The sequence below is a fragment of the Notamacropus eugenii genome, chromosome 6 (assembly GCF_028372415.1).
Source record: "Notamacropus eugenii isolate mMacEug1 chromosome 6, mMacEug1.pri_v2, whole genome shotgun sequence".
In the NCBI taxonomy this organism is placed as follows: domain Eukaryota; kingdom Metazoa; phylum Chordata; class Mammalia; order Diprotodontia; family Macropodidae; genus Notamacropus; species Notamacropus eugenii.
This window is the reverse complement of record NC_092877.1, coordinates 317,664,480-317,689,085: the sequence shown is the minus strand read 5'-3', so window position 1 is coordinate 317,689,085 and position 24,606 is coordinate 317,664,480. Positions and strand designations below refer to the sequence as shown.

The following is a 24,606-nucleotide window of genomic DNA, read 5'->3' as shown; positions in this document are numbered from 1 at the left end:
TATTTAGCTCATGCGTGGATGAAGGAATCTGGGGCAGTTAGGTGGCACAAGGACAAGAGTACAAGCCCTGAAGCAGGGAGGATCTGAGCCCAAATCTGGCCTCAGACATTTACTAGCTGTGTGACCCTGGGTAAGTCACTTAACTCCAAATGTGAGAACTTTGCAAACTCCAGAAAACTAGACAAAAGAAATCATAAAGGATAGCTGAGTGAAACTTTGGGCTGTTTTAGGTAATAAGTTTTTGCCTTTCTTCAGGGCAGGGGCTATAAGTGACCCACAGAAAAGGACAGAGGAAGAGAGAATGTGAGAAGGGAAGAACCAGTAAAGTATCAAGGAGTCCTATAAAGTAGCCCACGATGGAGCAGGAAGGCAGCAGCAAATCCAGCCAACCAACACATTTTATTATACTAGTCGATGCCTGCACAGGTGTTACAGTCCATATCCAAAACCCTCAGGTATTTAGAATACCTAACGTCCAGGCACCCAGGTCCCTCTTTCTTTCCCTCCCTCCCTCCCCACCCCCAGTCAGCTTAAAGCCAGGCTTTGTGCTCATTCAACCCCAGTGCTGGTGTATGTACTGTGAATTCCCTGTTTCCCCCCTCCCCACCCCCCCTTCTCCAAACAGGACCCTCCCCACAATTCAGTTAGTGCCTGTTATGGGGAGGGAGCTGGGGTAGAGCAGCCTAGCTGTAAGATGAAGACAATAGGGAAATAGAGCACAGAGGGTAGCAGGATTAAGAGAGGAAATTGGTAAAGTGCCTTAACTAAACAACTTGGTGGGACACTGGGGCGGAGCAACACAGGTCCCTGAGGCTGGAAGGGAAAGCTTTAGGAGCCCATTGAGGTGAGAGGGAGAATAAAGACTGGGAAGGAGGGAGGCAAGCGATAGGCTGCAGGCAGGGCTTCCCTAGTCCTGCACATATCCACTAACCCCAATTTAAAGTTATTTACAAACTTAAAACCAACTTTAGGCCCAGTTGCAGGCAGGGTGGAGGGTGGAATGGCCCCCAGCTTTGCTGCTCCACTCAATGCCTAATGCAGTAGGGCCAGGAGGAAGAACAGTTATACCCTCAGCTAACCAGCCAACCCTGTGCCTCCCCCCTTGGCCCTGCCCCCCACCCTCCAGCTGGCTCAGGGTTCTGAAGTAGCCCCAGCCTTTTGGTCTGGCAGTGCAGGAAGTGGAGCATCAGGAATGGGGGGTGGAGCATCAGGGGGTTCTGGGGGTGTGCCTGGCCCCAATCCTAGCTCCACCTCCAGCTGCTCCAGCTCCCTTTGATCCAGTAACTCAAAGTCCTCAGAGGTCAGTGTCTCCTCCTCCTCCTCAGGGGCAAGGGCAGGCAGGGGACAGTCCTGGGGAATAGGCAGGAGAACTGGGGGGGAGGGTACTTTGCTGCTTTCAGCATGGCAAAGTGGGGCTGACAGGGTGCTGGGCAGAGTGCTGAGGGAATCGCTCACTAGCTCAGGGCTAAGTGACTCCATTGGTCCCCCAAGGGGAGCCCTGATCCCAGCCCTAGGGGACCCTGCCCCATTGAAGTGCGTGTTCACAAAGTGCAATGGGGAGGTGAGTTGAAGCAAAGTCCCCTTGGCTGCCACCTCTTCTTCCTCCTCAGAGTCCAGTGCCTGTTTTGAAAGGGTATGTTCATGGTCCAGTAGCTCCTCAGAAGGGGCCAATTCTGTTTCTTCCCCTTCTCCAAGATCCCTGCTCAATGCCTCTTCTGGCTCACTTGGCAAGCTCTGCTGGTCCAGATCTGCAGGGATAGGAAGCAAGATCAGCCCTGTGTTTTTGATGATCAGACTAACTAGAAACTGAGAAAAGTGGGGGTCAGATCTCCAACCTGAACTCAGGGACAGCTTGGCTAGGGCTTAGTGACTAGGTCTTAGAGGGGTCTGGGGACCCTAAAGAGGTCTTGTGTGGGGAATCAAAGATGAGAACTCAGTTAAGATCCTGTGACGGAACACAGGATGCCTGGCATGGACAGGGGCCTATGCTGGACAGAGATGAAGATTTCCTGTACCCTCAGAGACATCTGTCAGTTGTGGAGTAGTGGCCCGGGATACAGAGAAGCCACCACTCTCCAAAATAGAGGCCTCTTCATCTGACAGTTCTGAGTCTGTGATAGCCAAGGCAAGTGCTGTTTTCTTCATATCTACCTGTACAAGAGGAATAAACAATAGTAACTGACACTTACGTGGTAATTTAAGCTTTAAAAAAGTCTTACATACATTAGCTCATTTGAATATAAGCAACAGAGAAGACATTCAGTTTTATCAGGAATTCTCTTCCATCTCTGTCTTGCAACCCCCAATATGAGGATATTTACAAAACACAGCTCCTAGGGAACCAAAGTTCTACCTGAGAGCACAACTTCCTCAGCAAGATTCCCCTCAGCCTTCCATTCTTTTACCAAGATCTCACCACTGGGGAGAAGCCAGCGAGCTCCGCCTCACTCTCGCTCTCTGTCTCAGCCATTGGCTCATCACCTCCAGGGGGCATGCTCCTCACCTGCCGCTCTGAGGGAAAAGGCAGAGTAGGCAAAGTTGACAAAATGGACAAAGTGGTAGGAGCAGCCATGGAACACTGACAGAGGGATGAATGCCCATGACCCAAGGTCTTCCATTCCAGCCTCCCCAGTTCTTCCCAAGGCTCAGGGGCCTCCCTTACTCTTCTTGTCATGTTTGTGATGTAGGGCCTCAGCCTCAGCTTTCATGCTGTAGTCCAGCTGCATGAGCAGGGGCTCTAGCCGTGTGTACATCCTCTGGATCAGCTCATGATAAACCACCAGGGGCCACAGCAGGATACTCAGCACTGGGAGTCAGAAAGCCTACTCAGTTCTCCCTGCCCCACTCCCCTCACCCGGATGCCCCTCAGTCAGATGGTCTCTCCACAAATGTTGATCCTGTTCCCCTCCCCAGCCTATTCCTCCAGTGAGACTAACATTATAGCTAAATAAACAGCTGGGAAAAAAGGGAGGAGGAAAGAAAGTATTTATATGGCCCCTACTATGTGCTAAGTGCTTTACAAATATCTCATTTGATCCTCACAATAATTCTCAGAAGAAAATGCTGATATTAATCCTATTTTACAATTGAGGAAATTAAAGCAAATATAACTTAAGTGATTTGCCCAGGGTCACACATAGTAAGTGTCTGAAGTTGGATTTGAACTCTGGTCCTCCTGACTCCTAAGGCCATAGTTCTATCTACTGGGTCACCTAGCTGCCAGGGAGGCAATGTCTTCAGAGAAAGAAGACCAAGAAATGAGGTCTCAGGGAAGGGTAGGGGCTACACTCTACTCACAGACAATGTAGGAAATCATAATGCCTGGAACATAGTGCCCCAGCATGGCCAGCAATGCACAACCAGAGCAGACTCGAGCGCAGAACTGCAGAGAAGAGCAGGGATCTGAGAAGAGGGGTAGGGCTATCACAGGCTCTCCGCTGGCTAAGAGGGAGGTAGCTCCTCTGACTCATTCTATAACTTAGGTATCAATGAAACCAACATACCCGCTATTAGGAACACAAAGTATGTCTCTGGCATCTGTAAAATAGGGTCACCTTTACAGCTACAACTGTTCTGCCTTAACTGTAAACAGCCCCAGGATACTGGTGATCAATCTCTAGGGAAGATACCCAGAGTGCTTGTTATCAAGGGTGTTCAAGATTCCCACAAAGGTCCGGCTATGATAAATATGGTTTCAAAGGGCAGTCAAACTTCTCCGCAGGACCCCTTAGATAGGAGGTACGCCCCATTCCTTCCTCCTAGTGCAGAGCAAGGCATGGATATATGGACTGGGAGGTATACCTGGGCTGGGTTCTGTCTCTTGTACTGCAGCAGTTCCTGAAGATGAATCTGGAAGGTGAGCCAGCTCTCGGCCAGGTATCGGCACAATTCAGGCACACTCAGCAGGTGAGGCCGGGCGCCTGGCCCTGCCCCCTCACTGGGGAGACACAACACGATGCCTGAAGTCTTAGGCATCAGCTGCCTAGGCACTCCAGCCCTCTCTAAGGCAGACGTTCTTAACCTGGGGTCGGTGAACTTCCAATAGTGCATTCTAAGGATTGCAGCGGAGCATTCTGTCTAAAATAACGTATAACTCCACGTCCCTGACTTAATGTCCTGGTATCATGGCACAAAGTCTATACCATCCAATTCTCTGCCCCAATGAGTCTCAAAATTTCCACTTGACTCAGGACACTTTGTGGCTAAATTCCAATACGCTCCATCATACGCTACATCTCCAACGAGCGCCTCCCCCCCCCAGGCTGTGAACCCTAGAAGGAAGTTTAGGGTTTTCCCCAGCTGGATGCTGAAGCGAGTTCGGGGGTAACTTGCTCTTACCTGTCAGAGTGAGTCTCCTCTGCGGACGAAGCTATGGAGAGAGGAGCGGGGGTCAATGGGCAGGCAGGTGGAATGTGTCCCGCCCCACTGTGTGATTTGGGGTGACCAGCTAGGGCAGGGGAGGCGGGCTTCTTCATCAATCTAGGACCCACCTGAGAAGTCAGCCAGAAAGTGGGGCTGCCAGAGATCCAGCAGCAAGTAGCCCAAAAGAGAGATGCTGAGCAGGAAGAAGGGCCGCAGGGATGAGGAGGACAGCAACCTGGGGCGAGAGACCGCGGCTCACCTCGGGGTGTGGAGCCCCGGGGGCTCTCCCCGTCCCTCCCCCAACGCCTGCAGGGTGGCCCCGCCCCTCCACTCCCAGCCCCGCCCCTTCCCGGCCCTCGGCTCCCGGCCGCCGCGGTGGCCGTTACCAGAAGAGGCCGTTAATCGCGGCGGCCGAGACGAGGCTGTGCAGCGGCCTCTCCCACACCAACAGCCGCTGCGCCGCCGCCAGAGCCGCCTCCCAGCCCCGGAGCCGCAGCCACAGCGCCGTGGCCAGCCGCCCCACCGCCTCGGCCGCCGCCTTCTCCTCTGCCTCGGCCGTCGCCTCGCCCATAGCCAGGCTGAGACCCAGGCCCACGCCCAGCCCCAGGCCCGAGCCCGGACCCAGGCCCCCGCCGCCGCCGCCGCCGCCGCCGCCGCCGCCGCCGCTCGCCATGGCCCAGCAGCTGCCGCCCGGAGGGAGCCCGAGCTGCGCGGCCGCGGCCGGGGGCGCGTCAGGCGGAAGGGGGCGCACGCCGCAGAGACCGCCCTGGGGACCGAGGGCACCACGTGACGGGGGCGGCCGCCGAGCGCGAGCCCCGCACGTGACCGGGGACCAACCGCCCTGGGGGCGGGGCAGAGCGGCCGGCGCCTGCGCGGCCGGCGCCTCGCCTCCCGGATGTAAATCCCAGAGAGGAGGCGAGTAGATCACCTAGACCTCGGTTGTCCGTCACTCGGACACCGCCTGTGGGCGGGCCCTGGGAGGCCCTGGCTATCGGAGATATTACCGGCCTTGCTTTTCAGAGGGCGGGGATACTGGGGTTGGGAAGAGGGGCGTTTCGACCCTGTCAGGACCGCGGGCTACCTCCCAGGCTAGGGAGTCAGGGGCCAGCGGCCCGGCTTCTGGGGCAGTTACTTCCGCAGACCCCTCGCTGAGGGCCGCTAAGGTGCGCCAGGGAAAGGACCTGGGCGGGGCTTGCACCCTGCACTCTCAGCTCCGCCTCGTCATGACGTATCAAGGCCCACCCCCCCCTTCTCCTCCCCTGGGGTGAAAAACAAACAACCAGTGACCCACTTAGGTGCCCCAGGCGGGCGGATGCGGGCTACGCCCTGGTCGCTGCCCTCTGGTGTTGTCCTACTACCAAGTGTCGGACGCTAACCCGGGCACCTCGTGATGATGTGGCAGAAAGCGTAAACACCTTTACTAGAACGCAGCCCGATCTCCTGGCTTCGTTTGTGTTTGCTCGCGGCCGAAGTTTTATGCGTGAGCACGACTCATTTATCAGGCCTTAAGTGCAGGGCAAACGATGTGTCAGGCAACATGCTAAGAAGTGGGATAAAAAATGGAAACAGCCTGCTCCGTGGAGGTGGGACCCGAGGAAGGAAGGCCAAGCCCTCGGAGACGTTAGAGCTGAGGGTGGGCCGCAGCCGGCTAGGGATCCCAGAGGCGGAGGTGAAGGGGGGGTCATCCCCGGTTTCTCTCCTGGGACACAGAAAGAGCCCACAAATTCAGGGACGCAAAGCCACACCAGCTCAGGAAATCCACGCGCTGGTGACTTGACGCCACCCTCCCCCCGGCGTCTTTTTTTTCGCTCGATAAAGCCGAAGCCCGGGGAGCGTCTCTCCCCCAGCCCCGCCCCACCCTAGCAGGAAGGCCGAGGATTGGAGGAGACCAGGCCGAGGCCACGCCCTTCCCGGACGGAACCGGAAGCGCGGGCCGCGGAAGTTGCGCGAGAGCCGGCACCGCCCCGCTGTCGCTATCTGACAGGGCACCGAAGAGGGCACCCGGGGCCACCCTTCGCTTACCTCCCTCCCCCAGGTGGCGGCGGCGGCGGCGGGATGGACCTGTCCGGACTCTTGCTGGATGAGGAGGGCGCATTCTCGCTCGCAGGCTTCCAAGAGTTCACGGTGGGTCCCGCGGACCTCGCAGCCCAGCCGGGCCCGTTCCTCGGCTGCCGAACGCTCTGCCCTTGCTTTCTGGAGTCCCGACGAGGCCAGCACCTCCCGGGGCGGTCGCTCCCGCCCCCAGGGGCCTGTCCGACAGGGTCAGCGTACGTGAGACCGAGGCATTGTAGGCCCACGATTGGGAGTGACTGGGAATATTAGCCGAACCCCCTCTCGCATTCTGGGTGTCCGAGGCAGCCTGGTACCGTGGGAAGGGGGAGCCCCGAGCAGGATCGAGGTTCTGGATTCCTTACAGGAGTGACCTGGGCCCCTAACCTCCCCTAACCTCTCTGTGCTTCAGTTAACTCATCGCGAAAGTAAAACGAGAGTGCTGGGCTGTGGTTTGAAGTTCCCTTTTAGTCCCCAAGTCAGCGAAACTTGTTCCTTCGACGCCAGAGTCCAGGAGGCCGGAGCAGACGGTGCCTCTTTAAGGGAGAGGCAGTATGACAAGTAGATAGTGGGATTTATTGACGATGAGCTGGGTTCAGATCCTGCCACAGATAATTTGCTAGTTGTGTGAACCTGAACGAGTCGCAAGTTCTCTAAGCCTCACTTTATCCACCTGTCCTAACGTGGATAGTAATGCTTCCATTCTCTAGGATTGTGAGTCAAATGAAGTAACTACTTTAAAATGCTACATAAACAAAGTTTGTCGTTACTGTTAAGAGCCAAAAGTGCTTAATCTGGCCTCAGATGGAGATGTGTACTGTCTCTTGACCAGTGTAATTTTTCTTTTTCCACGTTTTTCCTGTTGCAGTTTCTCCCTGGACATCAAAAACTGAGTGAGCGAGTCAGGAAGCGACTTTACTATGGCTGGGACCCAGACTGTGGCCTCGAAGAACTATCCAGTCCTGTGGCAGGTGAGAGTATGTGTGTGAGCCAATGAGAGACAACTGGGTAGTAGGAGATTAATAAATGTTTAACAAGTGACTGATATTTATGACAACATTTTGTCTATGTGTGATACAAGTTTTGGACGTATGGCATTGTGTGTGATACATTATTAAGAAAGACCTTAAACTTTAGTGGTAATTAAATTGTCTGGAGTTGGATTTCAGGAAAATTATCCCCTTCCTCTGCCTCCTCCACCCAATTAGGAAGTGATTTTCATTGTTTTTACAGCCATGAGCCATAATGTAAGCCATTCTTACATATAAGAATTTGTTTTCCTCAGTGTTCTTAGTACTGTTCTCTTCTGAGAATGTGATCTTGATGGCTATCCTGATGTTTACTATTTAAGAGCTCATTAGTCTTTAAAGTCAAATGGGTAAAAACTATTTCCCCTTTATTATGAAGTATGTATGAGATAAGGCTTGTCAGTACACAGATTTCTGTATTACAAGGTTTAATTTTTCAGAGTTTTGTTGACTGTTATTCTACATCCCTTCTCATTACCAGTTGAACAGTGAAAACTACCCATCTATTTAAAGTTAAAGTTTAAACCTAGGAAAGATGTGTACAACGTGAGGGAAAGAATTATTTTTTTCACTATGGGTTAAGATTATTTTTTGATTTAATCAAAATTTCTAATATCTTTTTGTGGTTCTGTCCTTAAGACCACTCACAGATCTAGCAATATGTCCCTGTATGTTTTGCTGTGTGAGAATGAAATTGAAAGGAGAGTTGGTAGAGAAGAATACTTCCTTACTCTGGTCTTTATTTTCTATAGACATTGCTGTGGAGTTGCTCCAGAAGGCAGCTCCCAGTCCTATTCGCCGTCTCCAGAAGAAATATGTATCTCATGTGTCACGGTGAGCCCAGAATTAAGTGCAGTGTGTTTGGTGGGATGGGGACTGACAGGGATTACACAGGCTGATAAGGAGGGTGGTGGATAGGACTTAGGTGAAGAATGGGAGGCTGGAATAGACAAAGTGAACAGAAGGAGAAGTGACTGTGGGCATAGTCCTAGGGACTAATGCTTATTCTTTTCCTAACCCCCAGGGAGGCCTGCATCTCTCCATGTGCTATGATGTTGGCCTTAGTTTACATCGAACGACTTCGGCACAGAAACCCTGACTATTTACAACATGTGTCATCTTCTGACCTATTCCTCATCTCTATGGTGAGCCTCCAGTCTCCTCAATACTATTTCTTTCTTGGGCCTTTGTTCTAGGTCTCCCTTTCTTTTTTGTCATCTCTACGGAGAAGGGTGTCAGATGGGGTCCTCTAGTGACAGTATATCTGATGTCCTTGCAGATGGTGGCCAGTAAGTACCTGTATGATGAAGGGGAAGAGGAGGAGGTCTTCAATGATGAATGGGGGGCTGCAGGGGGTGTGGCCGTACCTACCCTCAATGCACTGGAGAGAGGCTTCCTGAGTGCCATGGTGAGACTCTGTTTCTTTTCCTGGCTTATTTCCACTTGTGCCATGATAAATATTGAGCAGCTCAGCCCCTCCAACCACTGTAAGTAGTCTTATAGTGGAAACTTTTTTATGTTCTCTATCCATTCTCATTTTACCATCTCGTGTTTATTTCATTTTATTTTATTTCTTAAAATATTTTATTTTTCCCCAATTACATGTAAAATCGGATTTTAACATTAAAAAAACCATTTTGTGTTGCAAATTTTATCTCTTCCTCTCTCCCTTCTCCCCTATCTATGACAGTAAGCAATCTGATACAGGTTATACATGTGCAATCATATAAAATATTTCCATATTAGTCATTTTGTGGAAGAAACTCAAACGAAAAAAGGAAAGAAAATGAAAAATAGTATGCTTCAGCCTGTATTCAGGCAGCATTAGTTCTTTGGAGGCAGATAGCATTTTTTGTCAGGCATGAGTTTTTTGGGGTTGTCTTGAATCATTGTATTGCTGAGAATAGCCAAGTTACTGTGTTACGTTACTGTGTACAGTGTTCTCCTAGTTCTGCTTACTTCATGTAAGTCTTAACAGGTTTTTCTGAAATTATTTTACATGTCATTTCTTATAGCATAATAATATTTTGTTACAATGAAATACCACAACTTGTGCAGCCGTACCTCAAAAGACGGGCATTTTCTCAATTTCCAATTTTTAGCCACCACAAAAAAGAGCTGCTATAATATTCCTGTACAAATAATTTGGTGCTTTTCCCTTTAAAAAAAAAATCTCTTTGGGGCACAGGCCTAGTAGTAGTTTTGCTGGGTCAAAGGGTATGCACAGTTTTATTTATAGCCCTTTGGACATAACTCCAGATTGCTCTCCAGAAAGGTTGGATCAGTTCACAATTCCACCAACATTACTATCTCAGTTTTTCCATATCCCCTCCAATATTTATCATTTTCCTTTTCTATCATTTTAGCCAATATAATGGGTATAAGTTGGTACCTCAGAGTTGTTTTCATTTTCATTTCTCTAATCGTAATTTAAAACATTTTTTCATGTGACTATAGATAGCTTTGATTTCTTTGTCTGAAAGCTGTCTGCTCATGTTCTTTGACTATTTATCAATTGGGGAATGGACTTTTATTCTTATAAGTTTGACTCAGTTCTCTGTATTTGAGAAGTGAGGTCTTTATAAGAGATACTTGCTATAAAATATTTGTTTCCTCAGTTTTTGGCTTTCCTTTTAATTTTGGTTGCATTAGTTTTGTTTGTGCAAAAACTTAAATTTTATACAATCATAATGATCCATTTTTCATTTTGTAACATTCTCTATATCTTATTTGGTCCTAAACTCTTTACTTCTCTATGTATCTGACAGGTAAACTATTCCATTCTCTCCTAATTTGCTTATAGTGTCACCCATTGTATCTAAATCGTGTATCCATTTCGACCTTCTCTAGGTATACGGCGTAAGATGTTGGTCTTTACCTAATTTCTGCCTTGTAGTTTTCCAGCTTTCCCAGCAGATTTTGTCAAGTAATGAGCTGTTATCCAATACTAAATTACTAAGGTCATTCACTACAATGTATTATGTATATAATCTAGTCCACTGATTCACCATTCTATTTCTTAGCCAGTACCAGATTGTTTTGACTGCTTCACAATACAGTTTGAGATCTGGTACAACAGGCCAGTTCTCATCACTTTTTTTTTTTATTGATTCTTGAACTTTTATTCTTCCAGATGAATTTTGTTACTTTTTTTCTAGCTATACAAAATAATTATTTGGTAGTTTGAGTGGTATGGCTATAAATAAATGGATTAATTTAGGCAAAATTGTCTTTTTTTATATTAGTTCAGCCTACCCCTGAGCTTATTAATATTTTTCCAGTTGTTTAGATCTGACTCTGTGTGAAAAGTATTTTGTAATTCACATATTCCTGTGTTTGTCTTGACAGGTAGACTCCCAAGTATTTTATATTGTCTACAGTTTTTTTAATTGGAATTTCTCTTTCTATTTTTTGCTACTGGACTTTGTTGGTAATATATAGAAATGCTGATGACTTATGTTGGTTTATTTTACATCCTGCAACTTTGCTAAAGTTGTTTAGCTAGTTTTTTAGTTGATTGTCTAGGATTTTCTCCCCTGTTTATTTTTGTTTACCTTCTCTCATGTTCTTGCATTTTTTCATATGAGGATTAGCTCTGTCATCACTCTTCTAAATGCCCAAAGCTTTTGGTGAAGAAGAGTATTAGTTTTTTTTTTTTTTTTTATAATTTTTTTATTTTTTTAATGTTTAACAATCACTGCCATACAATTGCGATTTTATCCCTCCCCACCCACCCCCCACTACCTCCCTCCCTCCCCACGACTGCATACAATTCTGTATAGATTCTACATATACTTTCCTATTGAGTATATTTTCACTATAGTCATGCTATGTAGTCAGACTAAGATAAATGAGAGAATCCGTATAACAAATCAGAACATGATACACAAACAGATACACATACACAAACATGATCTGCTACATTATGTGAGTGACTTCCATATTTCTCTCTCTGAGTGTGGAAGGCATTTTGCCTTGAGGTCCACCATTGGGATTTTTTTTTTTTCAGAAGTTCTTGTGTTATTACAAAAATCTAAGTCTACCAGAAAAAGCTCTCACACACTGTGGTTGTTGCTGTGCATAAAGTTCTCCTGGTTCTGCTCCTTTCACTCAGCATCAGGTCACATAAGTCCTTCCAGGCCTCTCTGAAGTCTTCTTGTTCATCATTTCTTATGGCACAATAGTACTCCATTACATTCATATACCATAATTTATTCAGCCATTCCCCAATTGATGGACATCCCCTTGACTTCCAGTTTTTGACAACTACATAGAGTGCTGCTATAAATATTTTTGTACATGTGGGACCCTTTCCAATTTTTATGATCTCTTGGGGATATAGTCCTAGTAGCGATATTGCTGGGTCAAAGGGTATGCACATTTTTGTAGCCCTTTGGGCATAGTTCCAAATTGCTCTCCAGAATGGTTGGATGCGCTCACAGCTCCACCAACAATGAATTAGTGTTCCAACTCTCCCACATCCTCTCCAGCATTTATCATTTTCTTGTTCTGTCATGTTTGCCAATCTTATAGGTGTGATGTGGTACCTCAGAGTTGTTTTGATTTGCATCTCTCTAACCAATAGTGATTTAGAGCATTTTTTCATATGATTATAGATAGCTTTAATTTCTTCCTCTGAAAATTGCCTGTTCATATCCTTTGACCATTTATCAATTGGGGAGAGTATTAGTTTTAAGAAAAGTTTTTATCCCATGCCCTGTTTTTCTCCATCTGTCTTGATTCATAAATCTTTTCTCTTTTTAAACTCTAGGACTGGAGCCTCTACACTGATCCTCGGGAGATCTTTGAGGTGCTAAGTTGGCTGGAGGGCAGGTAGGTCCTGGAATACTGATGTGGGGAAAGGTTACAGGGTGAAGTATGTTAAGAGTAAAAGCCACTGAAGGATGGCTAGATTGTGAAATGACAAATTCAGTAAAATACATGGCAGTTATAGACAGAATGTTATGTCTCTGGTGCCTTCTGGATCTTACATTTTTTTTCCTGTATCAGGTATAAGGGCAGATTTATTTTAACTGTCCTATGGTTACTGAAAAATGCTAGACTCAGTTTTTAAAACTGTGTTTTAAGTAGCTGCAGGATCTATAGATTTGATAAGTCCCATGGACACCTATGTAGAATGTCACCTTTAGCGCAGTGGGAGATATTGGTTGGGGCAAAAATTTCCATCTTGCCTGGACCTTTCAAGATACATTTCATCTTGTACCAGTGTCGCTGAGCAGCAGGGTCGACGCCGTGGCTGGTATACCTACACAGACTTGTGTGTGCTGTTGGAGCAACGAACCTGGCAATTGGCTTTGGGCTCACTGTGCCAACATCTAGCCAAGGTGAATGTGGCCATAGGAATGGAAGTGAGGTTGAAGGAGGTGTGAGTAGGGGATCACTTGCAGGTGGAACTAAATGAATTTTGGGGTAGAGTAGGTGTAGTAAGAGCTAAAAGAACCATAGAAATTAATAGGACTTGGGGGCTCAGCAGAGATTGGGTTGGTGTGATACAGCCTTAGGGGAGTGTAGAACTCTTATTTTTGGAGAAACGGGTTGGTATTGGCAAGAGAACTGATCAGTATATGTAAGGAAGAGTTTTTTGGCTCTGACATATGTTTTTCTCTCCCCAACAGCTGGCATGTCTGCTAGCCTTGGCTTATGTGAGCAGTGTAGCTGTGGCTGTGGCCTCTGTGACTGTCCTACACCAGACCTTGGGGATGCATGGCACTCTTCCACCAGGGCCCCCTGATGTTGGCTGTATTACCCCCAAATGCCCACTGGGGCCTTGTTCTCTGTCTTCATCTTCTGTTCCACAGTTCCTACCCCTTTCTGCTAATACCTCCCAGAATCTAGTGGGGGAAATGGGACTGCATTCACTGTGGGGGAGTCTTCTGGCTACATTGAGTCCTTCTCCATTGCCTCCAGCACCTTTACCAGGCACCCCGACTTCTCAGCCTTGCCCTCTTTGTCGACAGCTCCAAATAGACTCCCCATACCACTATGCCTGTCAGCATACCAACTACACAACCACAATGAGGCCTCTCAGTCCCTGGTATCCTCCTCCTGGCCAAGTCCCACCGTGGCCCTGGAGCCCTGGAGCTCTCGTCCTTCCGCAGCCACAGCAGTGCTCCTTGTTTGGTGCTATGGAGCTAGCCCGCCTCAAATCATTTATCTTTCCAGGATAGATAGAGACTGTTTAAATATGTGGAGGGGAGTTAGGTTGCCCTGGAGGACTTACAGGACAAAGTTTTATCCATCAGAAAAGAAGAATTTAAAAGCGTATGATGTAGATTCTCTCTTCCTTTCTGGATCCTTTGTTCTCTTTCCTCTAAGGGGCAAGGTAAATGGGGTTGTGGCAATGGGGTGAAAAGTATGTTGTCTGTCTTTGTGGCCTTTGCCTATGGCTCTGTGGCTTGGTGCCACAGAATTGGCTTCATGATGTCACTTGGGAAGGTTTCATCCTGGTGACCTGTGTGATGTCACATAGGGGGACTCGCCCACCTTTTCTGAGGCTTTCTAGAGTTGATAATGATAGGATGAGCAGGCAAGTGTGAGAGTAGAGTGACAGATTGAGGCTGGTCCATGTGAAGTCCCTAGGGCTTGAATGCTAGGGGATGATAGGACCAGGGAGCTGGAGGGTGCTTGGGAATAACATCAGGGGAGGTGGTGGAGAAAGAGCCCCTTTCAAGTCAAAACTTAAGAGAGTTTTTAGTCTTTAGCCTCTGTCTTCCAGTGCCCCCTGCCCATGTACTCTACTCTTTGGTGGTACCGCTCCCCTGTGCCTCTTTCCTCAGGTCTCTGACCCCTGGTTTGTACTTGGTTGGGTTTTTTTCATGCTTTTATAGAAGAATTTGAGGTTTCAATAAACATTTTAAGTTGCATGGCCTGGACTCTGCTTCCTGCGCCAGCCCCTGACCACATCTAAGTCTTTCAAACCTGCAATTAACATGTCTTTCGGCTCCTTCATTTCTCAAACCTTTTCTCTGTGCATCTTTCCCAAGCCACCAATTATTTTCAGAGATTTTAGTCCCAGTTTCAGGATTACTCCATGATCCCTGTATCCCAATGACCCTTGTTCTTTTACTCACTATTCTTATCTGTCTCTTGTGCACTTTGGGCCTGAAAGGTTGTAACCACATCTTTTGACTATTGTCTTAGTTGCAGGTTTGTCCCTCATTCTGAATGAGCTTGACCCAGAGTTGAACTCAGGAAGATGAGTCTTCCTGACTCTAGGCCCAGCACTCTATCCACTGACCCACCTAGCTACCCCATAAAATACTATTGCTCTTTGAGAAATGTGAAGGAAGTAATTTTAGATAAACCTGGAAGGGTTCATATGAACTAATGCAGAGTGAAAGTACTCAGAACTCGGTATTGTGCAGTAACATAAAAATAAACAACTTTGAAAGACTTAAGAACTCCAATCAGTATAGTGTCCAGCCTTAATTGCAAATGATGCTTGATGTGACATGCTCTTTACCTTCTGACAGAGGTACCTGGACCCAGGTTACCAAAGGAGGCATATACTTTTTTGAACAAGGCCAGTGAGGTAATTAGTTTTGCTTTTACTGTACCTATGTATCACAATGGTTTGGAGAGTGATTAATGGCTATTTTGGAAAGCTAGAATGAGTGAGTACTTTTGGCATCAGTGACGTGTGTGGTGTGCCTTCCACACTTTCCTCCTTCAAGGCCTGGGGCTTTGGGAAGAAGAAGACCAAAACGTTAGGACCTGGGGGGAGAGGGGACTCAGGGACTTGGCAGAACCAGGTCCCCCAGTTAATAGGTGATAGAGTTTGCTACAGAACTGGGCAAAGGTGAATGTTCTGCTGTGCTGCCGTACATTTCTTCATCCCTTTGCTTTGCTTCACTGCCACTCCAGCCCTTCCCTAAAGAAGGCAGCTGATGCCACTTAAGTCTAACCCCTTCCACTAGACGCCCTCAACTGTGGACCAGAGCAGTGAAGATAGGGCTGATAGGCTTGGAGCAGTGGCAGCATGAACAAACCAATTCACCAGCCTCTGACTCCACAGCTGGCTCTCCAAAGCCCCTCACCTCAGTTCTGGGATTCCTTCTGTGCAAGCCCTTCCTGGAGTCTCAGCTGGCTCTTGGCTGTACAGGTAGGAGGAGGCACAGGGAGATTTGTGTGTGTAAGGGAACATCTGGGAAGTAGAGTGTGGGGGTGGAGAGCATAATTTCTGGTATTTGAGAGTCCTTCCCCTCTCCCACCCTGTTCTGCAGCACATTCTGGTCCAGGTCTCTTTGCTCTGTGTCTCCCACCTGCTCCTGCTTCATAGTCTGCCACCAGGAGGACTTTCCTATCCCCCTGGCCAGCTCCTGGCTTCCAGTCTCTTCTCTTGTGGTTTGTCTACTGCCATGCAAACCTGGATAGGCAGCAGGTGAGGGGGAAACCGGGAGGGGAAATTGAAGAGAATTTGTTTGGTGGAGATTTCCCCCCAGCATATCCTAACCCTCAGTAAGCCTTTCAAACCAGCACACTCCCTCCTTTTTTGCCTGTTGTGCATATAGGCTGCCTCTGGTCCAGGCCCCATCCTTTGAGTTTCTCATTCCTGCTCTGGTGATGGCCAGCCAGAAACCATACCAAGCTACCTGGGCATCTGGAAACAGTGAGCATTGGGCAAGGATATGGGGAAATGTCATCTAAAAACCTATGCAAGGTGGAAAAATTGAAGATGGGTTACATACCCTTATTTGTTACAAGGGAGTCAGAATGGGGTGACAGAGGATAGAGAATCCTGAGGTTGGGTTAGGTACTATTAGTAGGCACCTCCAGGCAGCAACAATTGGTCTTCGTCTACACAGATTTCCAAGTCCTTATATTCATTCCCTCCACCATCCTTTCCCAGATTTCCGTGCACTGAGTTCATGTGTGGGAACAGACTGTCCTACCCCGGGAAGCTGGGATGAGTCTCTCAGAGAGGTGGGTGTTCTCTTTTAGAGGAGTAGAAAAGGTGAAGGGGGCATATGAGGTCAGGAGAAGGACAGATTTTTTCTTATTGTTTTTACTAAGGTTTCTAGCTGTGAGACTCAGGAAGAAAGGGCCAGGGGAGGGAACTACTAAGGTTTCTGAGATCTAACCCTGGGGTCACCTTCCCAAGATTCAGGTTCCATTTTCCTCTTTTCCCCCAACCCTATTTCTTTCCACCCCCATTCAGGTGTCAGGGGCCGTGCTGATGTCTGGGCTGCTTCAGGGAACACTAGGGTTGCTGGGCGGGCCTGGTCAATTATTCCTTCATTTTGGGCCCCTTGTCCTTGCTCCCAGCCTGGTCGTGGCAGGGCTTTCTGCTCACAAGGAAGTTGCACTGTTCTGTTCTGCAAACTGGGGCCTTGCATTGCTGTACGTGAGTCTCACCAGCAGCATGGACAAACCTGGGCTGCCTCGTTCAGTGAAGATCTGGGGGAGGGCAACACTAGGAATTTTGAATCTAAAACTTTTTACCAAAGCTTTCCATTATTTTAACCCCCACAATTGACTCCATTTATTGTCTAGCTACAATATTACCTCTCCCTTCCCCTATGCCCCCCATTCCACTTCACCATTGCTCAGATTCCCTATAAATCCCCTTTGGTGGTATCTCCTCTCTCACTTTCCTCACCCCCTCATGGTACCCAATTCTCATAGTACACAAACCCAAATCACCCTTTCTCCCATACCATGCTTTGTGCTTTACTGTGATGGCTTCCCTTCTTCCATGATGCTAAAGAGTCTCTCTCCTCTAGGCCTATCCTACTTATAGTTGTGTGTTCTCAGTATCTGGGATCCTGCCTGCTGCCCTTGTGCCCACTGCGAACTTCTGTCCCTCCAACTCACACCCATGTCCCTGTCTTCCGCCTCTTCTCGGTATGTGGAGGCCAGCAGTGATTGGAATTCCTCAGAAGTGTGTTCTCAGCCATTCTACCTGTCAGCTTCATCTGTTCCTGCAGGTCAGGGCATGGGTTTGGGGGATTCCATCCTGTCTCAGTCTTATCTCATCCAGGTGCTGCTCCCTGTGATCGGTGTTTGGATCCTCTCTGCTTTATTGGGCCTTAGTTTCACCCCACAGAAGCTAGCTGCCCCTAACATCGCCCCATGGCTGTGGCTGCCTCACCCAGGTAGAACTTTTTCCCCCTCTAGTCTAGTCTCCTGTGCAATCACCTAGATAGATTGAATGTTTTCAGAGTCAGGATCAATCAGCATTTATTAAGTGCCAGGAATTGTGCCAAGTGTTGGGCCTACAAAGGCACAACTCAACCCTTGCCTTCAAGGAGCTTATGGGGGAGACATCACATAAAAAGAAGCTGATGGGGGAGGTGGGGGACATGATACAGTCAGGAATCTGAGGTGAGAAATGATCTGAGGATGTAGGAGTTTCTGAGCTGATTTCATCTTGTAGAATGATGAGTTTCTGGAGATGCGGAAATCCTGGAAAGTAGTAGTTCTCCTTCTTGAAGTCAATGTTTAACGTGTTCTGTTTCTGGCTTAAGACTTGAGTCTTCCCCAAGCTTTTAGTGTCCATGTGTAAGACTTTGTGCTTGTGGAAAAAATAGTTGTTGTCACATGAGGATAAAAGAGAGTTCTCGCTTGCTGTTTTGGAACAAGTAGATCCCCAAGACTCTAGGCAGGGAATAAATGGGACCAGGCTGGGAATTTCAGATTTGTTATTCCAATGTCTTTCCAGGTACATGGGGTTGGCCCAAAATGACCCTTCAGGGCCTGGCTGCAGGCACTACCATGGCACTGGCATCTTCTACCAGCTCCTTGTGCTGTTACGCATTGTGTGGCCGGCTGCTGCAGCTGAGTCCTCCCCCCTCCTCTGCCTGCAATCGAGGCCTGGTCTTTGAGGGCCTGGGCAGCCTGCTGGCTGGACTCTTGGGGAGTCCTTTGGGTATTGCCTCTAGCTTCCCCAATGTGGGCACCACCAGCCTCACCCAGGTATAGATCTTGGAGCTGGAAGATGAACAGAGGCTTCCTGAGGAGGGCAGGGGATGTAGGGAAGTGGATCTAACAGTTTGGGCTGTGCAACTGAGCCTCTGTCCTCCTACTTAGGCTGGTTCTCATAGAGTGGCAAGGCTAGTCAGCCTACTGTGTATAGGGTTGGGTCTCTCTCCACGGCTGGCACAGGCTCTCACCACCATCCCGCTGTCAGTTCATGGTGAGTACAAATCCTTGCTGTGAGTTTCTTTGTCTACTTGACCACTTTTAAAACGTTTTCCATTCCCCATCAAAGTTTCCTTGTTGAGTCAGCAATACGAGGGGATGGGATTTAACTTTCATACTTCTACTTGTCCTGGATTTTGCCACCCTTGGTACTTGAGCAAGCTTTCTCTGCAGGTGGCCCACAGCTTGTTACTGTACAGAGCTTCCCAACATTCTTGGCCCCTCCTCCCTCCCCCCAGTTCTCTTGCTATTGGGCCTCTCTGTAGCATTTATTACTGAAAAGTCCCCATCTTGTTCATTCCTCCCCTCACTTGGCTTTCATGACACTTCAAGCTCAGTTCTACTACCAATTATCTGGCTGTTCCTCCTGGATGACACCTCCCCCTCCTTCCACCCGTGAAGTGTGTTTTGTTCTGCGTTGTTCCTTCTTTCTACTATTTCCCTTGGCAGTCGCATTCAGTGTCATAACTTTAATTATTACCTCTGTATGGTTGACTTTTACATCTTTTATCTCAAGCCCTGAGCTCTAGCCCCATATTTTCAACTGCCTGCTGGATATATCCTCTTGAGTATCTATCAACTGGCATTTATTATCGCTCCAGTGCTGGGCACAATGGATGAAAACATCCTTGACTTCAAAGAGACAACACATGCATATATAAATATATGCAAAATAGAAATAAAATGAAAGGGAGAGGTTTTTTTTGGTAGGGAAGGTGCTGGCAGCTAGCAAAGGCTTCATGGAGGAGGTGGCCTTGAGCTGGGCTTCAGAGGAAAGGAGGGATTCTAAGATTTGGAGGTGACGGAATCCACAGATGTGAAGATGGAATTTTGTGAGGGACAGCAAGAAAATCCCCCACAGTTCAAACATAACGTATCTCAGATTTAGCTCCTTAACACTTAGACATCCCCCCTCATGCCACCTCTTATTTCTGTCTGAGGCTCCACTCTGGTTCAGGCCCTCATTACCTCAGGGAGGGGAAGGTGATTGCAAACATTTAGTAACTAGTGTTCCTTCTTTTGTTCTCTCCCCAACTCCCCACTCATCTGCATCATTCTGACCATAGAGATATTTTGGCCTCTTAAATTTCTCTTTATTCTAGCATTTAAGGATAGCCGTCCTCCACCTGGCCTCAGCTTTCCTCTCTAGCTTCCTCTGCTTCAGATCTTCCATATTTCAGATAGAAAGGCATGGGATATGTCATGCCTTTATGGTGTGCATTGTAGAAAGAGGTCTGGACTCAAGTGAGAATTTGATTTCCATCTCTACCACTTAATCGCGTGACCTCCTGGACAAAGAAGTTCATTCTTCAGAAATGTTTCATTTAGTTCATTTTCTTGTCTTTAAAATGAGCGCTATCTCTTCACTGCCTGCCTTACAGGATTGTTGTGAGGAAAGTGTTTTGAAACTTTAAAATGCTATGTAAATGTGTTTGATGGTGATACTATTTTCCTCAAACAACTGTTCTCTGTGCTTGGAATGAACTCTCCCTCATCTCCAACTGTTGAAATTATTTTTCTCCTTAAGAGCCAACCTCAGGTGATCAGTTTCTCCATAAAGCCTCTCCAAACCTGCTGGAATGAAGTTTCCCTCAGCTTTCTACTTTTAGACCTTTCCTTTCCACTTTTAATGTTTTGCATTTTATTATGGTTATTTGTATATGTCTCTATACCCCAGTGTTAGATTGTATCCTTCTTGGGGGAAGAATGTTTTTTATTTCATCTTTGTATCTATCCCTGGCGCAGTGTTGAAATGAATTCCCCACCTAGGTGCTGTGCTGGGGGTGAACCAGGCAGTCATCTTGTCTACTGGCTTTTCCTACTTCTACTTAGCGGACATTGACTCAGGCCGTAACGTCTTCATTGTTGGTTTTGCTGTCTTCATGGCATTGCTGCTCCCCCGATGGCTTCAGGATGCTTTTGTTCTCAACACAGGTGCGATGAGTGGTAGGACGGAGGAGGAGGAGAAAGATGGTTGGAGGGCTTTTACGTCTCCAGTCCTTAGGTCTCTCCCCCAGGCTTCAGTCCAAACCAAACCAGGTCTTTCATAGAAGAAGAAGTTGGGGGCATTTGGAATCCTGAGAATCCAGTGGCCTGGAGTGTATTTGATATTTTGAAGTCCTGGGAACCCAGAAGCAGAAAGTATTGAGCAGAGATTCAAGTGCTGAATGGTAGGAGGTCATGAAATTGGTGAATGGAAGGAAAGGAAAGGGAGGATTCTTGCGACTTTTTGGTACTGATATTGGGCAAATCAATTCATCTGTTCAATTTCCTCATATGTAAAAAGCGGGGACTAGACTTGAGAAAAGCTCATTTATACAGCAGTTTACCTTTCACAAAATACTTTCTTCACAGCCACTTTAGGAAGGTAGGTAGTACAAGAATCATTCCCATCTGACAGGTGAAGAAACAGTGGGGTGTAGAGGGATTCAAGGTGGTACAAAGAGTAGAACTCCAGATTCTGACTTGGAGTCCTTCTCCAAGGCATCATGGTCTTCTGACATTTTATGATTCCAAGTCCCCTGCTCAGGTTTGGCCCTAGGGGATTATCATTCCAGCTTTACCCCATGGTGTAGGTTTAAGTCCCGTGGATGTGCTGCTTTGTTCCTTTTTGGCGGAGCCTCTGCTTCTGGCTGGCCTCCTGAGTTTCCTCCTGGAGAATACCATCCCAGGTGAGCACAAGTGGGGACTGTAGGACAGTGCACCGGGGAGGTTTTTCATGGGAAGAAATGACTGGCTCTCCTGATTGATCTTTTTCCTTGAATGGCTTTTCAGGAACTCGGTTAGAGCGAGGCCTGCCCTCTTGGAAAAAGGCTCAGACATCTTCGAAGCCCAGAAAGGATGCTTTGGAATATGAGCTGCCCACTCCCTTGCAGAATCTAGCCTCCTTTCTCCCCCGGCCCCTACGATGCCTCTGCTTCCCACCGGAGGACACTGGAGATGAGGAGGAGCCAGGGCCCTCGGAGCCAAGAGAAACTACCGACCTGCTGCCCAGTTCTGAGAATTCCCCCCAGCCCTACCCTGGTTAGCTCTGATGACCCCTCCCTGGCCTGGCTAGGGCTGCCACCGCAGGGCTCCTGGAGGTCCTCATTAGGAACAGGAGCACCATCCCCCACTTAAGCTTCTCCTTCCAGCATCCCCCCAGGTGGCAGTCCATCCCAAGGGGGACCAGGAGGTGGTGGGTGAGGAGTGGCTCCCCTCCCTATGACCTATAAATGTCGCCTAAACCCAAGATCTGAGACTCATCAATTCGGCCGCAGGCAGCCCCTGCCCCCTCCTTTTCTTATCTCAAGCTCCCACGGCCGCAGGATGGGGGCGGGGTTTCAGGGAGGGGCCCCGCCCCCGCAGGGGCGTTTAAGGCCACGCTCACTCAGATAGCCGGTACCACCCCCTCTTCTTGGGAAAGGGTGCGTGCGCACGGCGGGGAGGGCCGGCGGCTATGACGTAAAGGTAGGGAAGGAAAGACCAGGGTGGGAAGAGGGCAGGCTTGGGCTGGGGGCACGTGATGCAGGGTTAAGAACTGCAGGTGGTAGGGGGTAGGCTGAGTGGAGACGAGGCTTTTGTCCTGGGCAAAAGCGAGTGGGAGCGCGAACTTGAAGGTACCGGGTGGGGGTGGGGCGGGGCTAGGGCGGCGCGCGCCTGCGTGAAACAGCCCCAACCTCCGCGGGAGCCGGGGCGGGCCTTGGGGGTGGGGCCTGGCCCTCGGCTTGGATTCCAGGCTGCGCATGCGTTCAGCTCGAGCTAGGCGAGCTAGGCGCCGGCACCGCCAGAGGCCGCGCTGTCCTGAGCTCTTTCAGGGAGAGAGCGGCCTAGGCCGCTTCGTTGGGTAGGGCTGCCCCCTGACGGTGGCCCAAGGCGAGGAGCTCCCGTGGAGGCGCGGGCCGCACGGGCTGCGCCCACCTGCCCCGCACTGCCTTAGCCAGGATGCCAAAGGGGCTTTGGTTCGTTCCTTACGGGCTGGACCAGGCGACGCATGAGGAGCCTCCCCAGGATCTTAGTAGATGGAGGCCGGGAGGACGGATGCGCCGGGGGTCCCCTCTCAGGCTGGATTCTCAGCCTCTGCTGCGGACCGAGAACTCGAGGCCCCGAGAGCCGTGGACGAGCCCCCGGCGGCCCGTAGACAGAACCTCCTCTCCCCATGTCACCGTCCGCCCTCCACCGCCCCGTCCCCTTTGGGGCACACGACGCGAGCGCACTGAGCCCTCTTCTCACGGGCATAGGCTTGTGTAAAGATAAGCGTACCAGAGCACCGTGCGGTGCGGACGCCTTGGTCCGCCCGGTCATGGTCGGGGTCCCACCAGGGATCCCCCCCGGGGTCACGCACCGAAGTGGTCCTCGTCAGGTCACAGCCCGAGGAAGGGGGGCCTGACGGCTCCGTTACTCCGAGCTGCGGGGCTCCGCCTCCTGCAGGGCCGCGGCAGCAGTGTCCGCGGAGGCCGCTTGGGTGTAGTGTCGCCCCACGGGAAGCCGAGGAGCGAGTGTCCGTGCTCCGTGCGGCCCGGCCCGGCCCTGCCGCTCTGGGGGCGCAAGGAGAAAGTGGTCCTTGAGGGGCTGGGGCCCACTCGGCCCTGGGAGCTGGCCTTGCGCGTCCAGGTAGGTCCGTGCTGGCCTAATGGAGCCTTTCTGCGGTGAACGGGAGTGTTGAGCTTGGTTATCCTTAAGTCTGTTTAACGTAAGGGAGGGCTGTGTGGGGAATAAATACTGCCTTTTTTTTATTTTAGAGGAAGAGGTTGGACTAGGCTGTTGGCAGGGATAGGAATGCCCGGTGCTTGCCCTTCCCGGGGCATGGCTGGGCGCACGGATGTTCTCTTACAGATGGATGAGCTGGAGCGGGGGCTGCTGATCCAGCCGTGGTCGTGGCTGCAGCTCTCCGAGGACTCCCTTCTGGCCAAGGCCTGCATCACCACACACAAGGGCTATGCCCTCCTTCTCTCCGACCTCCAGCATGTGTGGCACGAGCAAGTGGACACCAGTGTGGTCAGCCAGCGGGCCAAGGTGAGCGGAGCCATCCAAGTGCGAGAAACAGTTTGTTCTCCACCCAGCCGAGCCCCGGGGGCCTGTGCCCATGTTGGCTCATCTGCTTTTGGATTGCTAAGGAGAATTGAAGAGCCAGTGGGACCGAGAGGAAAGAATCCTGCTCTAGAAACCAAGACCTTTGGGGTTTGGTCCCTGCTTTCCTGCTAACTACCTTTGTCACTTTGGACAAGTTATTTCACCTCTTTGGGCCTCAGTTTCCTCATCTAGAAAAGTGGGACAATTGGACCACCTGAGTGCTTAGGTTTCTTGTGTCACTGAAATTCTGTGATTCTATGTAATAATTCAATGTTAAATTTTTTTGTTTCGCTTTAAAGGCGCTCTACATCCTGGTGCCATCTTACCTTTGCAGTGATGTCTCCTGTTATTTACATTCCCATCCGTATGTTGTATGCCTGCCAAATTGGGCTTTAGGACCAAGGTTTGAATCCCAGACCTGCCTTCTGCCATACATGTGGCCTGAGCAAGTCACACTCTCTGGGCTTCAGTTTCCTCATCTTTAAAATGTAGATTTGAATTATATGACCCATAAGGTCCCTTCCATCTCCAAATCTATGATTCTGTGATCTTCCTGAACTTTTCTGCTTCCTTAGATTTGCCTGTACTATTCCTCATGTCAGAAATGTTATTCCTTTCCTTCTTCCATTTGTAAAATTGCCAACCATCCCTTAAAACACAGTTGAAATGCCACCTCCCCCTCACATCTTCTCTGTTTTCCTCAGTCAGTAATGATCTTTTTAATTCAATAAACATTTATTAAGTGCCATTGTATGCAAGGCACGGTATTACCAGTGAGGGGTAGAAAGAAGAAACAAAACCATTTGTTCTCAATGAACTTATATTCCCTTGGGGAGATCTCCCCACCCTCCGGTAGAATTTGAGGAGGAAGAGTAGTCTAACAGCTGGGAAGATGAAGGACAGCTCTCTGGAGGAGTTAGCCCCTGGTGTACGTCTTAAAGGTTGATGAAGACTC

At 49.0% G+C, this 24,606-nt stretch overlaps 4 protein-coding genes across 14 annotated transcripts in view; 3 read left to right on the top strand and 1 right to left on the bottom strand.

Annotated features, from left to right (window-relative positions):
• Positions 1-380: 380 nt before the first annotated feature.
• On the bottom strand, positions 381-5,050 carry RETREG2 (reticulophagy regulator family member 2). The gene is made up of 9 exons (XM_072617828.1): positions 4,749-5,050; positions 4,491-4,597; positions 4,339-4,369; positions 3,802-3,937; positions 3,298-3,382; positions 2,663-2,806; positions 2,417-2,511; positions 2,016-2,151; positions 381-1,748 (listed from the first exon to the last, which is right to left on the bottom strand). The coding sequence occupies exons 1-9, from the start codon at positions 5,033-5,035 to the stop codon at positions 1,132-1,134; spliced, it is 1,638 nt and encodes a 545-aa protein (XP_072473929.1). The 5' UTR covers positions 5,036-5,050; the 3' UTR covers positions 381-1,131.
• A 119-nt stretch (positions 5,051-5,169) lies between these two features.
• CNPPD1 (cyclin Pas1/PHO80 domain containing 1) lies at positions 5,170-14,323 on the top strand. Its single transcript, XM_072617830.1, has 9 exons — positions 5,170-5,277; positions 6,398-6,486; positions 7,280-7,382; positions 8,192-8,273; positions 8,464-8,584; positions 8,719-8,847; positions 12,211-12,272; positions 12,667-12,784; positions 13,076-14,323. The coding sequence occupies exons 2-9, from the start codon at positions 6,418-6,420 to the stop codon at positions 13,625-13,627; spliced, it is 1,236 nt and encodes a 411-aa protein (XP_072473931.1). The 5' UTR covers positions 5,170-5,277; positions 6,398-6,417; the 3' UTR covers positions 13,628-14,323.
• Positions 14,324-15,337: 1,014 nt separating this feature from the next.
• Positions 15,338-21,831, top strand: SLC23A3 (solute carrier family 23 member 3). 3 transcript variants are annotated; one of them, XM_072617825.1, is made up of 12 exons: positions 15,338-15,561; positions 15,683-15,840; positions 15,971-16,068; positions 16,309-16,382; positions 16,618-16,799; positions 17,183-17,303; positions 17,440-17,554; positions 18,121-18,374; positions 18,489-18,594; positions 20,370-20,534; positions 21,176-21,271; positions 21,375-21,831. In XM_072617825.1, the coding sequence occupies exons 1-12, from the start codon at positions 15,439-15,441 to the stop codon at positions 21,626-21,628; spliced, it is 1,746 nt and encodes a 581-aa protein (XP_072473926.1). In that variant the 5' UTR covers positions 15,338-15,438; the 3' UTR covers positions 21,629-21,831. The 3 variants fall into 3 exon arrangements, with proteins under 3 accessions (XP_072473926.1, XP_072473927.1, XP_072473928.1); XM_072617826.1 differs by lacking the exon at positions 20,370-20,534; XM_072617827.1 differs by lacking the exons at positions 16,618-16,799; positions 17,183-17,303.
• Positions 21,832-21,876: 45 nt separating this feature from the next.
• NHEJ1 (non-homologous end joining factor 1) overlaps positions 21,877-24,606 on the top strand; it is a 113,183-nt gene continuing 110,453 nt past the window's right edge. For 2 of the 9 annotated variants that reach the window (XM_072617838.1, XM_072617840.1), the window contains exons 1-2: positions 23,070-23,192; positions 23,415-23,594. In XM_072617838.1, coding sequence (XP_072473939.1) covers positions 23,415-23,594 — 180 coding nt within the window. In that variant the 5' untranslated portion in view covers positions 23,070-23,192. Of the gene's footprint in view, positions 22,199-23,069; positions 23,193-23,275; positions 23,595-23,950; positions 24,055-24,606 lie in introns of those variants that run through there. The other 7 variants (XM_072617836.1, XM_072617833.1, XM_072617837.1 and 4 more) reach the window with 7 other exon arrangements.

Coding starts and splice junctions, on each gene's coding strand:
- RETREG2 (XM_072617828.1), bottom strand. CDS start 5,035: ATGGCGAGCGGCGGCGGCGGCGGCGGCGGCGGCGGCGGCGGCGGGGGC. Junction 3,938..4,338: donor GAGGAGACTCACTCTGACAG/GTAAGAGCAAGT, acceptor GTGTCTCCCCAG/TGAGGGGGCAGGGCCAGGCG. Junction 1,749..2,015: donor ACTGACAGATGTCTCTGAGG/GTACAGGAAATC, acceptor CTATCCCTGCAG/ATCTGGACCAGCAGAGCTTG.
- CNPPD1 (XM_072617830.1), top strand. CDS start 6,418: ATGGACCTGTCCGGACTCTTGCTGGATGAGGAGGGCGCATTCTCGCTC. Junction 8,274..8,463: donor TATGTATCTCATGTGTCACG/GTGAGCCCAGAA, acceptor CCTAACCCCCAG/GGAGGCCTGCATCTCTCCAT. Junction 12,273..12,666: donor CTAAGTTGGCTGGAGGGCAG/GTAGGTCCTGGA, acceptor ATCTTGTACCAG/TGTCGCTGAGCAGCAGGGTC.
- SLC23A3 (XM_072617825.1), top strand. CDS start 15,439: ATGAACAAACCAATTCACCAGCCTCTGACTCCACAGCTGGCTCTCCAA. Junction 15,841..15,970: donor CAAACCTGGATAGGCAGCAG/GTGAGGGGGAAA, acceptor TTGTGCATATAG/GCTGCCTCTGGTCCAGGCCC. Junction 21,272..21,374: donor CCTGGAGAATACCATCCCAG/GTGAGCACAAGT, acceptor ATGGCTTTTCAG/GAACTCGGTTAGAGCGAGGC.